At 38.0% G+C, this 16,194-nt stretch overlaps 1 protein-coding gene across 15 annotated transcripts in view; it reads left to right on the plus strand.

The window, feature by feature from the left end:
- Positions 1 to 16,194, plus strand: part of ABLIM2 (actin binding LIM protein family member 2) — a 134,227-nt gene that overhangs the window by 44,584 nt on the left and 73,449 nt on the right. For all 15 annotated transcript variants that reach the window (XM_026847188.1, XM_026847189.1, XM_026847193.1 and 12 more), the window contains exons 4-6: positions 9,039 to 9,154; positions 13,915 to 14,041; positions 16,005 to 16,098. In XM_026847188.1, coding sequence (XP_026702989.1) covers positions 9,039 to 9,154; positions 13,915 to 14,041; positions 16,005 to 16,098 — 337 coding nt within the window. The remainder of the gene's footprint in view (positions 1 to 9,038; positions 9,155 to 13,914; positions 14,042 to 16,004; positions 16,099 to 16,194) is intronic.

A 16,194-nucleotide genomic window follows, 5' to 3' on the forward strand; every position in this document is an offset into this window, starting at 1 on the left:
GACAAAACTGTTGAAGACTTTAGAAAGAAACTTTTAAGTCCACCAGACCTTCAGGAAAAGCACTGTTACAGCAGTTTGGAGCACTTGGAAATGCTGTAATAGTTGCTCTGGCTACCACCCTTTAGCAGTACAAGAATGGTAATCCCATGTTCAAAGGGAAGCACGATGGGGCACTGATGCACCATATTGTAGGTGCTGTATGTGCTGGTGCCTCATTCAGGTGCGTGTGCAGTCCAAAACCAGCGTGTCCGTGATGCGGAGGCTGTCTGCCAGCTGAATCTGCCCAGCTCATTGGGCTCCTGAGCTCAGATGTCCTCCTGCGCTGATGCAAAAGCAGGACTTCAAATTCCAGAACAGCCATGGTTCATGGCAGGATCTCGAATTAACATATCAAGTTCAGGAAATATTAAATAGCCATGTTAAGGGGAAGACTCTGAGACTGACAAGCCTTTATTACATTAAATTCTGCCTGTTCCAAGTTTTGCTGTGTTTAATAGGAGATATTTTCCTTTTGGATACTTTAAACATGAAGACTGAAGGACAAAAAGCCTAAAATATTATTTTTTCTTTTAATAGGAGGAGAAATTATTTAATTGGGTAATCGGGGATCTCATGAGTTAACTACTGGCTGTACATGCTCTTGGCCTGCAGCCTGTCAGTATTACAGCTTTTCTGCTAATTCTTGGTACCTTTCTTCTTAGTACTATTACCTTCTGTAAAGCGAGGTGGTACTTCATTTAAAAGAAGGAGAAAAACTGGTTGACTCCATTTACCTGCTAAATGTGCTTGTATCCTGAGCCACACCATTAGGGTTTAGCATTCAGGCATAAATTATTTACCTGTGTGTTACTGTATTTAGCAGCTTGGTACGTAACTTAGGTTTCAGTCAGGCCATTGGATATACTAATCACCTGCTGTATTTAGTCAGTCTTCCGGCTGATAACTTGGAGTTTGGTGGTACAACTTATTTGGTCTTGCTGGAAATTCAGAATAGTTATGACTAAGCTATTTATTCTTAAGTACCTATTCAGGTGAGCTGAATTGCAATACGGTGAAAATACTCACTAGAACGCTACAAGTACCATGTGTAGTGAAGACATGCTAAAGCTTTTAAAAATTAAGTTCCTGATAAAACAGTATTTCATATTAAAAAAAAAATGTCTGAGATGTTCCTTAGCCTTCTGTATAACTAAATAGTTGGGTTGAAAGATGTTTCACTGATGAAGTTTTTAATTGCTGCTATATAAAACTTCGGTAGGAAGATCTGGATCTGCTTCCATTGCTTTGCTTAGAAGGACACAGAAATTTATGTGGTGCTTGTCAGAGCCAACTAATGCCCTGCTGACTAGCAGGATTCAATTAGTGTCTCTCAGGGGGGTTGTAACACTGAATTTGGTACAGAGCAACAGAACAATCCTATCATCTGTTTACAGTAAAAAAAAATTGACCAGGTCTTCAGCTGCTTTAAATCAGCATTGCTTCAATTACCCATGTCTTTGCAAGCGAGACATAATTTATGGTTTTTATGGGACAGAGTGTCCTATCTAAACATCATCAGCATTTCTTTTATTGAGTGATATTCTTAGTAAAAATAAGGTGGGTAGACTGTAAATCCATGTGGTTTAACTACAAATAGGAACTTTTTTGTTTTAAAAAAATATATATTAAAAGGCAAAAAATAGAGCCATTTGATTTGAGGTATAGGACTGTAAATCACTCTACCTTGGCATTTTCTTTGGTGGGAAACAAGGAGTACCATTTGTGTCCTCATTTCTCACAAATGGGCAGAAACCTTAAATAATGGGCCAAAATCATGCTGTCTGAGGCAGCTGGCTGATCACACAAACTGCATCTGACCTATACTTCAATGTGAGTGCTTTAGAAATCTGATTTCTAGAATGATGTGAGCTTGAGAGGAGATGATGGACTGACAGTGGGGCTGATCCTGCTCTAATGGAAACCAAGCAGGGCTCTTACCAACCTCAGCAGGGAAAACATTGGCAGCAGAAGGCACTCTGCACTCATGGCATGGGTGTCCGGAGTGGTGCAGGATCAGTAAGTGCTTTAAATGAGCACTTTTATAACCTGTATTTCTGTAGCTCTGAAGTATCACTTTTAAACTGTGTCTGTGTTGCCACTGTGGCTAGTTTACTATTCAACTCCTTTTTTTCTTATTTTCAGAGAAGATAAAATTTGAATAGAAACTGGTGGGAAGTGTATATTGCTTCAGATGGTAAAATCAGTGAGAAGAATCGAATGTGTGCATACTGCTAGCTGGAGCAGTGAGAAAAAGGCAGTAACACAAGCCTGTTCGTTTTCCAGAGCTCCTGGTATTACTGCTTTTGAATGCCACGTGACCGGGTGTCTCAGAAATGAGCTGTGTTCCCTGGTGCCCTATGCACTGTGTTCATAAGCTGCTGCCCTCCTCTGTGAAAAAGCTGTGTGTCAGAAACCCAGCTCATCCTTGGGACTCGGATGCTATTGCACAGAGCTGCCACAGGTCAAAGGGTGAAAAAAAAATGAATTGGTATTCAGGGAAAAACTATTAAAAGCACAGTAAAATGTATAATTCTGTGTGATTGTTTATCTTGCATTGACTAGTTGGCTTCTAAACAGATTTAGGTTTCAGTTGTGTGTTTGTTCTGGTGGCATAAAGATTGAGGGCTTGGTCCCTTCTTCTTCCCGTGCTCTTTATAGTCCAATGAAACAGTTTTCTGGTGTTGTGTCTTGTGATGATAATGCCTAAAACTAGGAATAAATAGAAGAATAATAATATAGATTAAAAAACATTGCATATTAACTGAATTTCCAGGAAATGGGTGAACAGTCTTATTCTTACAGTTTTATTAATTGGAAGGGGCTGTGTCCTCCAGAGGCCCACCAGAGACATTTCCTCCAAAAGGTTCACATGTTTGTAAAAGTGAAATAGAAAGAGGGAGAAAATTAAGGCTATCTGTATCAATAGAAACTGAGTTTTATTCAAATTGTGCATGCAGCTCTTATATGTATGTCAGAGACAGGACTGTACAGCTCTCAGGAGTATCTTATGCGGGATGGGAAGGGACAGGAAAGCGAGTCTTTGAAAAAGCAATGGGTAATCATATCTGTGATAATACCTTTGAAAACTGAATTTTCAGGAGAAGGCTTAGTTTGGAACTTACATAAATATACATCTGTGCAGACCATACGTACATAAGATTCATGGTCTTCAAAAGGTTGTACTATATATAGACTCTATATTTGATTTCAGTGTTACTGACATGCTGTGTGTGCACAGGGTATCAAAATTCTGGGTTTGGTTTTAAGGGTTAATGTAATTAGTAAAGTTGGGGGTGGTGTTTATTTCATCCAGTTGGAGGAATGTATGTAATAGCCCTTTAATGTCAATATTCTTTCAATTAAAGGTTGGAAAAATACGGCTTTTTTGATACGTAAATGATGAGAGAAGGACAATTAGACTCTTACTTAGCTGGGGGGATAAATTAGCAGATATGTGCCAGGTTAATAAGCAAACAGGTACATGTTTGCTTCACAGAATTTGGATATTTGAGCTCAGTATTTTGACTGAATTTAGAAAGCTTTGTCTTGAAATGGCATATTGACAGAAGTAGTGTGCCATGCAGACATGAATAATGTGTGGAGGGGCAAAAGGCAGTTTACATATGCAAGGAATTTTGTGCCAAATCCAGATCTAAAACTTCTCTCAATCCATTTTGTATTTTTGTTATCTTCAAGAAGGTAATTCAATGTGGTCAGGCAGCTGAATATAAAAATTCAGAAAACTGAAAACTTTTTTTTTTCTCCAACAAAGGGTTTTATAGTCCTACACTGCTATTTCGAGAAGGAAGCTGGAGGCTTTTGTGTATGTATGTCTTAAGAAATTAAGACAATACTGAAAATTAGAAGTTAAAATTCAGTTTATTCTGGAACATAGCAATTATGTCAGACTTCTTGAATATGCTAAACCTTTTTAATTGCTCACTTTTTTTAGTACTGCTGAATTTTGAAAGAGTCTGGTTCCCATTTAAGTAGTACTGGGTGCTTCTCAAAACATCTCATGATGCAGGATTCTTCATCTGGATGTTGAGGCCAAAGTTTTGAAATCAGACTGAATGTTCTTGGCATTTTGATTCTAAACCAAATATATGTATCAATATATGGTGCTTCCTGAACAAAGGAGTGTTACTATCCTGCTCTTCAGGTTTATGCATGGAGCATACCTATTGCCCTAGAGTCATGTAAATGGAGGGAATCTGTGGAGGTCCTGTGGTCCAGCCCCTGGCTCAAGGCAAGTCCAGTTCAAACAGGGCATTACCCTGTCACATTTTAAATATTTTCAAGGATGGAGATCCCACAGACTCTCTGGGCAATCTGTTACAGCATTTGAGCACACTCATGGTAGGTTTTTTTTCTCCCTACAGAGAGCTGGCATTTCCTATGTTCCATCTTATATCTGCCGCCTCTTGTCCTTTCACTCTGTACCTCTGGCAAGAACCTGACTCCAACTTCAAACACACATCATCAGGTAGTTTTAGACAGCAGTAAGATCTCCCCTGAGCATTTTAAGTCTGAACAAGTCCATCTCCTACAGCTCCTACTAATGTGTCCTGTGCTCCAGCTCTGGACGTAGCCACCTCCACTGGTCTCCTTCCAGTAAGCCTTGTTCTGAGGAGCCCCAAATGGTAGACACTGCTCCAGATGCAATCTCTCAAATGATGAGCAGAGGGAAAGCTCACTTCCCTGGACCTGCTGACTACACTAATGCAGCCCAGTGTGCAGTTGGCCTTTTTTGCTGCAGGGATACTCTGCTGACTCATGTTCAACCAATGTCATGTGACACCATTCCACCAGAACCCAACATCTTTTCATGCTTTCCATCTGATATTGGTGTATGGGGGTATTCCTCCCTGGATGCAGGACAGTATTTGCCCTTGTTGATATTCATGAAGGCAACAGAAAGCAGGTAATGTCTACTTTGTCTCATGACGTTTAACACCTTCGATCAAATTCATCCCTATGGATCAACCTTGGGAGATATGATTGTGCTAGGTACAAATTAGAGTGCAGTTTGATCCTGTGGGTCCTTACATTGCAGTCTGACATTACACCTAACCCAGTGTAACTGCAGTCTGCTACTGAAATTAATAGATTTGCTCTCCCCACAACACTGATCATATGCTTATGTTAATTTTCTTATATCAAATTTAGTTGACTGTTCAGCTACAGAGTCAGGTGACCAACTTAAAGAACAGAAGGCCATGTTTTCATTTGTCCCGGAAAGCTTGAATGACTTGCTTGAATGACTTGCTGCATAGGTTGAGGCGTGGTGTGGAGAAGGACAAAACCAGGACCAAACGTTTCAGTGTCACACACTTACCCTGGATTAGGCTGACAATGGTTTGATGTTTTACAGTATAATTTTGTTGGTCGGCTCCAGTCATTGCTGTGTTTTACAAATACTGTAGGCAGGTGGATAAAACAAAATTCATTGGGAAGTGAATCATAGAAGATGTATTACAATCCTCCCAGTCATTTACGAGAGCTCCTTTAAAGATGCTCTTAATTCTCATTTTAAAACTAGATTAGCCAACTGTGAAAATCACACTGAATATTTTTAAAAGGATATGTAGCTAATTAAAACCCATACCTAGCAATGTTCAGTGGGTGACTGGTTGTGAGATGTCATTATATTAAAAAACGGATACACTGCTCTTAACCTACAATGCTATATATAGTCCTGCTCACAAGTTAAAGAGCTCAGAAACTGAAACCTTGGTAATTGACTGTTATCACCTTCTGTTGTGCCTTCACTCGTATCGGCGCTGAAATCCTCAAGCAGGGCTGCTTGTGAAAGGGAGCGGTCAGATGTTACAGAAATACTAGCAAATGTGTTGTGTATGAATTCTGGATTCTCAAGTAACGAAATAGCGAAGCAAACACTGAGACTTAATTACAGGTTTAGAAGACCAATGAGGGCAGGCAAGGTCTGCCTGTACCTTTGGATGGACAACTTCCAAGGAGGATTTCCCTGCTTTTATAGAGCAAGGTAGCTTGCAGGTGTGGAAAACTTAATTGAGAAGTGAAATTGTTGCCCTCTCCCTTCTGAATGGAAAGACACAGTGACTAGTTACTAAACTTTCAGAAAACAAACTAAATATTATATGTTTGTAGAGTAGGAATGTCCCCACGTACCTCCCCCCACCCTTTCCCCATAAGGGGGCTCTGTGGCATGCTGTGGTGCCTTTGAGCTTTGGCACGTTTTCTGGGCATCATCTACCTGGTTCTGTCTTTGTGCCGTAAGAGGTCAATTATCCTGTTCTTCTCCTCTAGCTTTTATTTTCTTTCAGATTGTCCAGTTGTCTGATGTAGATGAGCCAATTCAAAGTGATCAGTCCCTTCTTCTACTTAATGCCTGGTGCATCTATTTGAGATGGGCTTCTGTGTTCAGCTGGAAGTTCAGATAAAGTTTTGTTAGGTGAATCAACTAGTCAATATATTAACCTTCCCTCTTGCTACTGCTCTTAATATACTAGAAACTCAGTATGTTAGTATATGCTCAGTAGTTGCAGTACTTCTTTAGAGTGGTGAATTGTTCATGGCTCACAGTATATCACTGTCTCCTGGATTATTAGTGGTGCAAAGCCTGCTGTTTTACTGAGGCATCTCTTGAGAGTCTGGCTGGGTCATTAACTGAGTCTCTGTTTTGGTCCCTGTAAAGACTATGGCAAAACATACATAATGGTAATATCCTGCCCAGGGCGTGCAACTGTGCATAAGAATGAAAGATGTTGGGGTGGTTGTACAGAGGTGTAGTCGTGTGATTGTATCTGTGGAGCAGGTTACCATTTTGGGAGGGGTGTGTGTGTAATTTGGAGCAGATTATCAATGGTCGTAATAAGTCTATGGGTTCTGTAAATCAGGATGAGATGTCTTCCTAAAAACACATAGGAAATCAATTACAAGTTCTTGCCTCAGTTCTGGAACAGTTGAAATTCCTTGGCTTGTGCCTTTCCAGATCAGTCAATAATACTAAGTTCTGACCTTGATTTTGTAATAATTTGTTAAAATGAAAATATGATTAAATGGTTTCTTTGACATTGGCAGTAGAAAACTAGGACAGCATTTGAACTATATCACTCCATTTTTGAGACAATTTTTGGTAATTAGTCATGAATTTTTATTATCTATATGGACGTGTATCACATCTACTAATTTTTATTCAAATGTGCGTATGTTCATTTGAATAAACTTCTGGGCTGGACAAAATAACCTCCAGAGGTTCTTTCTAACCTCAGCAGTTCTGTGATATTCATGAAACTCTTTTATTTATTACATATATTAGAAGGCTCTGTGACTTCACGTAGTACAAAAATTCATTGTGAGTAACAGTTATTATCTAAAAAGAACATTTTTTTATACATAACACAGGAGCTTGCTGCTGCTGAATTGCTGCAAGATGGGACAGACTTGCTGCTCACTGGAGTGCAGCTCCATCATACCCTGTCTGTTACACTAGAGACAGTGTTGTCATCTTCTGATCAGGTTATTGAGTAAAGTTCATGGTGGAAAATCCTCTCTTGAACAGGTGGAAACTTAGGACTCCTGGAACTGTACCAGTATGGTGTTGGGCCTGTTTGTACCAGAATCACACATGGAACATTTGGTTGTGTCAAAGAGGAAGGTAGTTTTAAAGGCAATTTCTATAAAATATTTTTCTGTATCTTAACTTTAGGAAAGTAAGAAGGTAGCGAGTACTTGGAGTATAAAGTCATTAGTGAAGAACAAAATAGGTGAAAAGCAGAATTAATTATCAGATATCCAAAGATATAACAGTGTTAAACTCCATGTGTCCTCATAATTCTTAAAGTATTGCCTGTGGTCCAAAATGGATGACAGTGTTGAACTTACTTGGCTGGTTTAAAATAGATTTTAGTAACGTTATTTAGAAACAAAGGACAGTATTGTTTTTATTCTCTTTTTAAGTAATAAAACTTAAATTTTAAATGCAACACAAATGTAGAATAAGCCACTCTTGGATGATTTAGGGAGCAAAATAATATTTTTGCTTAGAAAGAAGTATCTACGCAGCTTTTTTAGTGAAGATAACCCCTCAATTGGTATGAATTTGTTTGTGGAGAAATATTCAGAGTTTTAATGAAATGTTAATGAAGTAATCTGATCAGATGGACTTTGCAATGAGGCAGAAGGCCTGTGTTATATTTGTGTCCCACTTAAGCCGTGTTTTGATAGCTTCCTTGGGATTTAGTTAGACATGAGCTTTGGGTGGAGAAAATGTGTTTCTAAATCCTCACCATCCTTTGCTGCATTATGAAGTGATTTGTCCATCTGGTCCTCTTACAGAAAAAACCTCGGCAGTGCCCAGACAAGAAAGCCCAGGACGGAAAGCTTTTTGTTTTGAGTACATTGATAAAAGGAAGGATTTAATTAAGCGTAAGGAGAGCTGTTGTTGAGTAGAGCAAACAAGTCATGTAGGTGCTTTGGGTTTATAATTGGAGTAGATTTTCTCTTATGAGAGTTCACTGGCATTTGCTTTCTAAGCATATAGATGAAGAAGACTTTGATGTGGTCAAAGTTGGGAGGACAAGTGCTGTTTTTATAATGTATAAAAGTCACCACTCTCATGCAACATTTTAACAACATAACAGCAGCTGCATTTGCCTGTATTTAACCCCTGTAATGCCAAGTTCACTTTGATTCTGTAGCCGATCCTGTTAGTGATCAGTGCTTGCTGATACTACATTTCTTACATACACAAGGATTTGGACTTGCTCAGTGTGTTTTTGTATCTTTAGGTATTATTTTTTTACTAAGTAGATGTAAAGCATCTGCATTTATAATTGTCTGTTTGATGTGTCCCTTCATACTTTGGCCTCCAGGTGGCTGAAAAATTGTGAATGAGAACTGGACAAGCAGAGAAAAAGAAACCAGAGTAATAAGCAGTTCTGTTATGGAAAGATATTTCATTTCGAGAAAGGTATGAGCTTGTAACCTGTTTGCATTTGCTTCCTCTGTTGTAGGCTGCCTTTCCCTGCTGGTGACCGAGTAACATTTAATGGGAAGGAGTGCATCTGCCAGAAATGTTCCCTGCCCCCTTCCAGTAGCACTGGCTCTTTCCCTGTACAGAACCTGCGGAGTAAGTTTCTGCTGTTTTCTGTTGGTACTTCTTACTCTGCACAGGTTTAAAGAACACACTTTTACACCAATATGTGTTAACTGGAACTTCTTCCACTATGCTGCGTAATGTGAAAAAGTATATGGTACCTTTCCAGGAAAGCTATATTAAAAAGAAACACAAATGGTGCCTTTATAGGGTTAACAATACACAGAACCTCTCACAACATTTGATTAAAATTGGAGGAAATCAAATTATTTGCAGAAGAGTGTAATGTAGATGTTAATATTTTTGAGGATTTAGTTCACCTCCAGCTAAAATAAAATCCAATGTGAGATTTAATAATTTGTCCATGTTTTGGTATTGCTTAAGAAAATACCAGTGATAGGATCACATGGCTAAATACTACAGAGTAAGGGTTAATGTATGCAGTGTGACCAGAGGGACATGTGCCTTGACCTCAGTGCTATTGTGTGCTATCAGAAGACACAAACACTGCAGAGAGGAAATGTGGTCTTTTCATACCACCTTTTTTGCAGCAGATCAGAGTGGTGTTATTGCTTTGAACTCTGTTCCTCTACTTTAACAGTCAATCACTGCCTTTATGTAATTAAACAGCAACAGCAATTCAAGTAAATGGCAATGACAGAAATAAGTTTAGTGACTGTTCACATCACATTAAGTTGGATTCAGCAAGGAAGGACCCCATACCTTGCTCTTATTTGTATATAAGGAATCCAGACTGCTTCAGGAAGAAGTTTCTCTGTTTTTTTTCCCTTTGTTTTCTCCACATGTCTTTTTACAGAGGTTTTCACTATCTCCTTTCTGCAGTTTTTCACCAATAGCTGCTGTGTGAATGATGCTGTGCTGATTTCTCTCTTGCTAATGCTGTTCTCTTTTGTGGAGGCAGTGTCCCTCTTTTGGGGGCTTTCTCTTGTCAGTTATTCCAGAGATGGATCATCCTCAGCCATCTTGGCTGGCTGCATTTGCAGATCCGTACTTTAATGTCCTATCATCTGTTTGTCTCCTTGTCTATGGGAAAAGTGGCTTTGACTTTAATGGAAATTATTTGTCTAGTTGAGTACTGACAGAACAAGTTTATTTGATTATCTGTGATACAGAATCCTTTAATGTACTTACATTCCCTTTCTCTGTACACACACACATACACCCTATGGAGAGTTTTTCTTGCATTGCATTTCCCCAGCTCTCTCAGGTCGCTGCACCGTCTCCCCAGTGCACAGGTACCTGGAAACCTCAGCAAACCACTTGCCTCAAAGGGAAGCAGCACTGGAAACATATCTTTATGGCAAAAACTTACCTTGGAAACCAAAAATTTAGCTTTTCCACAAATAAAATCTCAAATGTATGTATTTAAACCTCAAATACAGATATGCTTTAAATCTCATCAGAAATGGATGAAGTCTTTCCATAGGTTTCAGTGGAATTGGTTAAGAGTTGTGGTTCAAAGTTGGATAATATCTGTCACACTGTAGACTGGACTTCTAAAAGAGTTTGATCTCGTCTTCCCCTTAGACTAATCAGCTCTCCTTTTCAAATGATATACTGATGGGAGTGAGCTGATAGATACAATGATTTTTCAAAGAGCAAACTGAAGTTCATATCTGAGTAGATCTGAGCCTGCAAGTAAATTGTGCCATGATTCTAGATTGTTTTCAGGATTCTAGACAAATATCATCCTTATCTGTGTAGACTATATCCTTTCTCATCTCTTCCTTGCTCCGTTTCCCCAGTGTCTTGCAGTGCAGCTGCAGGCCAGCATCTTCTGGTTTCATGGGGATGTGCAGCACCCAGCTGACCCAAGAGCGTTGAGCTCATGGGACTCAGGAAATTGGATAGCAGTGGTATAACCCCTCCTTGGTGTGGGGAATAGAGCTTTGATGGGTCAGTGAGCAGCCACAAATACATGGAGGTGCGTACATGTATATGTAGCAACATATGTAAGAGCCCGACCAATGACAATACACAGAAAATTAAATATCCAAAAAGGTAATAAAGATTTTGAGAACTATTCGGATTAATATATAATCTGTGAAAGAGCAATGTGCAATACAAGCTATTTTTCAACCACATTAATCCTTAAGCTAGAACCAGTGTTTCAGGAATAAACAAGCAGCTTCAGAGACATCTTGGTTGACCTGGAAAATGGAAAGTCCAGAATGGCTGTCTGTAGCTATGCTACATATTACACAAAGCAATAAATGGCATGTCTCCTTGTTTTAAGAACAGTCTTCTTGGAGAACACCTTAATGTTTTAAATAATTCTTTTCATAAAAGAATGGTAGTGCACAAAAGCGTGTGACTTTAAAGCAAGCTGAGTCAAGGACCCAAGTAGTATGTTGATCCACTGTTATGTTGGTTTCGCTTCTGGCTCAGAACTGCCTGATATGTAAAATGTGTATTATTCATCAACCTATTTATCTCTGACTTGAGCTCAAGAATGCTTTCAAGAGATCTCTTGGCACTCACTGAGCTCTCAGCATCACTTCCCTCTCTGACCAGTCCTTCTATTTTTGACTTCAGACTTTGGTTTTGACCTCCCTTATGCATTGCATTTGGAAGAAATTAAGAATATTAAATAGTTGCTTTTTGTTTTAGTCCTTGAATTTTTTATTATCATATAAATACCTACCTATCTGTTCTGTTTTCTTCATAAAATGCTAGCTGTGGAAACGTCTTGTGGCAGTATTGATGATGAAAGAGTATTCAGGGAAGAATATCAACATGTAGCAGCAAATTGATGTGTTCTGCAGAGTTATTGGTTGAAATTAGGTGAGTCACCAAAGGATGTTGCATCCAAGATAGGAAGACAAGGACGTTGCATCAGTAGGCATGTATTGGCATAGCAACCAGAATATTTGGTTTTAATTATCTGGAATTTAACAGAGAAAATGGCAGTTGGAAATAAAAAAGTAGCTCACAAAATGCTGCGTTTCTGCCCACTGAAGCTTAAAACAGATGAAAGGTGAATGACATCTGAGCATATGGTGTCGTAATAAATTTGTGAAATATACTCTCAAACAGTGAGATTAAATTAGATTACCAGATGAACCTCAATGCAGATGAGATCACAAACAAATTTCTGATTGCAGTTCAGGAATAGATACCGCAGAATGCAGCAGTATTTATTCTCTTGTGGGACTAAATCCAGGCACACACCCAAATGTTCTCTTTTATTAGCAAAACTTAAATGTTCTGATCTGTGGTGCACATGCTTTTGTACTGGGCTTGTTTCCACATATTGGTGCTCTACAGGGTGACATTAGAGAGACATATTATCACTCTCATAATCCATTCCAAATCCACTAAGGGAAAATAAGAACTGTTCTTTATTGTTGTGCACTCAGAAATGAAACATTTACAATTGTACTAACAGAGTGCCTCATTAGTGTCACGTAACCAACTAAATAGAATCTTAAATCAGAAAGTTTTTAAGAGGACTGTTTAAATCTTTTAATGAGATCCTGTGTTTGGAGTTCTTTCTTAATAACTAGATAAATCTTTTTTAATGTCTTGTGTTTATTTCTCTTCCATGCAAGACATTGTTGTGTTCTTTTTCTCTTCTGGCATCTCTGAATGCTTCTTCAAGTTTCTTTCAGAGTATGTGTTCTCTCCGTGAAATTGTTGGTATACATGAAAAATTCCTAAAAAATGTATTTATATATGGTTTCACATAAGAAGGAAGATATAATTGTATGAGGATTAGAAGAATTACTGAGATATACTAGAATCAGTTTGTTACTGATATTTATCACTATTTTTCCACATATTCTAGATATTTTAACATTTAACATTTTGTAAGGAAAGTTATACGTAGGCAGAAATCTACAGAGTGAAGAGTGAATGAGAGCTGGGCCCTGAAGGGTATTTAGACGATTCATTTGGGATATAGAGAACCAGGTTCAAATCCTATGTCTATGTAGCATCTCTAATCATTGGTGGACTGTTGATACGGAAACTGAGAGTAGATTTGACTTTGACTAGCATAATCAAAAGCTTCCATTGTTATAAAAACTCAAAAAGCAACCAACCCCCACCCACCCCCAAAGTCTTGTCCTCAATTACTTTTTCTGGGAAGTATAGCTAGTTCACGTATAACCTGTTCGGCCAACATAGTCTAGCCTGTGTTATCCAGTTAAGACATATTTTGCAGTTAATTTTCATTACCACTTTTTGGAGCTTTATATAAGTGAATTTCTATAAATAATATGTAGCCAGCCATTGCTTTCACATATTGCAACGTCACTACTACTCAGGAATTTGTAATGCCTCAGATATTTGGGTATTTGTCCTGGTTACAGAAATTCAGTATTTAATCTTAGCTTTTTTTCACTGTTGTAAAAAGAATTTTGAAATAATAAGTAAAGCTTTCAGATCCAGAAACAAAGTCTAGTATGAAGGTTCAATTAATTATTTTAATCACAAGACTTTAGGTCTTTTCTATTAACCTTAGTGGGATGATTTGTGGTTCGAAAACCTAATCAGCAAAACTTTGTATCTTTTAAACACAGTATAAATTAATTAAAATAAACCTAGGTCTCTAGGAAACCTAAGTCTTCAGCTTTTTTTCTTTGAATGATTCATGTATTCTAGCAATGTTAGGACAATATTAGGGCCGCACCACTTGTCACCCATCAGCGAGCAGCAAGCTTTAGAGCCTGTTACTAGGACACCGATGGATCCTCGCACTGCAGTAACCAGTATTGTTGCGTGACCACCTAAAGTGTGTGATTCACTCCTATTCGATTTTTCTCTTGCAGATTGTGGGGGCTGTGGTTCAGAAATAAAAAACGGGCAGTCATTGGTTGCCTTGGACAAACACTGGCATTTGGGCTGTTTTAAGTGCAATACATGCGGCAAGCTACTGAATGCAGAGTACATCAGCAAGTAAGTTGAGGAGCATTTTCACTTTCAGCATTCTTTTAATACCAAATAATTAACATACTATTGTATATCCTTTAGTTTTTGTTTATGGATGTTTGGATATATATAAAAGATTAGAGATTATTATCTCAATTGTATTAAAAGCAGAAAAAATCAAATGAAGAACAGTAGAAGTCGAATCTGTCCATTTACCTGGAACGGGACAAAACAGATATGCTATAGACAGGCAGTGGGTGGAGTATGCTTCAGAGCCCTGTAGATACACCCTTAGTTTTCTATGTTTGACTTTGTTCTATGCAATGCTGTAATGTGAACAAGCAGATATTATCCTTTCCATGTGTTTGACATGAGCAGAAATATTCTCAAAAAGTTCATTGAGGAGGTACGTATCATGCTTTTGCGCTGCTCCAGCACCTTGTGCTGTCCGATTTGGGCTGCATGTGATGACAGCAATGAGAGGCAGCACAAAGTACACTCACAGACCAAGTCCCATGTCAACACTCATATCAGTCTGGTGAGATACAGGGCTTTCACTGGCCAAGGCACCTGGGATTAATTTCTGCTTCAGAGAAGTGTGTTGATATGATGAAATTATTCCTAAACAGCTAAATAGCTCAATCAGCAGTGCCCAGATATGATGGAATTTCAGAGCCGGCATCCCACTGACTTTCAGTAATTCTTTGGATTTGGATTAATAAGAGTATAGCATTTAATTTCACAGTTTGAACTGGAGAAACAATATTTAACAAAAGCTTGTTCTTAAATAAGATTTTGCATTATCTCAAACGCTATGCTACTCTGTTGTATTTTGGTACAGTGCTTTTTTGCTTGTCATTTAATGATAAAAAACACCCATAAATTGTAAAGATATAGTTATTGTGAAATACTCTTTTTAAATACTAAATGCCAAGCAAAATAACTCAAGAGAAGAAACATCCTGGCTTCAGTTAATTCAAGTAATTATTGTGATAACTTATAGATTAGTCTCTAAGCAATGCAACTTGTATGCTGTAAAATTAATTTTTATGTTTCTCCAGAGAAATGTCCAATAAATTTATGCCTCTGATAATAAATCTGTCCAATCATGAGCTATTTTAGTGTAACAGAAGAGTCTCCAGTTTCTTCTAGAGCAATTTATTTTCCTTCATCTTTTTAATGGTCTAAGTGTAAAACTCCATAAAATTATGATCTAAATGTAAAATTAACAATTAGGTCCATTTCAGAGAAATAGCGCAAGTGTTGTGGTTCTGACTTTTTAGAATAAAAGCTAAGACTCCTGGTTTTATGATTCATATTTTTAAATTTCACATTATCTTAAATCATTTGTGATGGTGAAATAACTGTTTGCATCGTGCATGAACATACTGAAAGATTTCTTCCGCTTAGGTTGAATTCTTGTAGTCATTACTGGCTTCTGTGGAGCAGGATTAATCCCTAACTGTCTTTAAGGAAGCCAAGAATGTCAGCAGACAAATGTTAATCAAAACTTGGTTTATAGTCAAGATACTCAGTTGAGAAATTACTCTGCAGTCTAAGCTAAAAAATTACATATATATGTATTAGAAGATATGTATGTTAGGTGAATTAGATGCTAAAAGCTAAAGAATAATATGTAGAAATAACTGTTTTTTCCAAAGAGGGATAAACATGTGGAATAAGTTAATAAGTAACAATACCAAACCAAATTGTGTGAGGGTCTCAGAGACTGAGTGTTGTGACAAAGGGAGAGTCAATGACTGAATTTGTTGACAAAGCAGGAAAGTGGGATTGTGGTAGACTTGGAAGGGCCAGAATAGTTAATTAACTATTCAGTTCTTTAGAAAATTAATAAATACAATTATTTGGTAGGTGGTAAAGTCCAGAAACACCCTATGAAGTGTTGAAGTGTTAACAAATTTTAGCTGTATAGTCTCCCAGTAAGAGCCTACATAAAGCAATCTCTGTATGGCCTGTTGTTCTTCCCTAGGGATGGTGTTCCATACTGCGAGACAGACTATCATGCAAAGTTTGGTATCAGATGTGACAATTGTGAGAAGTATATCACAGGAAGAGTGCTCGAGGTAAGGAGAACCTGTCATTCAAACACATCTCAAAGTCTACAAAGAGACTTGCTCTTTTGCATGTAGTTGTATGCTCACAAGTGAGCATTAATGCAA

The sequence above is a fragment of the Athene cunicularia genome, assembly GCF_003259725.1.
Source record: "Athene cunicularia isolate RWA chromosome 4 unlocalized genomic scaffold, athCun1 chr4_part1, whole genome shotgun sequence".
In the NCBI taxonomy this organism is placed as follows: domain Eukaryota; kingdom Metazoa; phylum Chordata; class Aves; order Strigiformes; family Strigidae; genus Athene; species Athene cunicularia.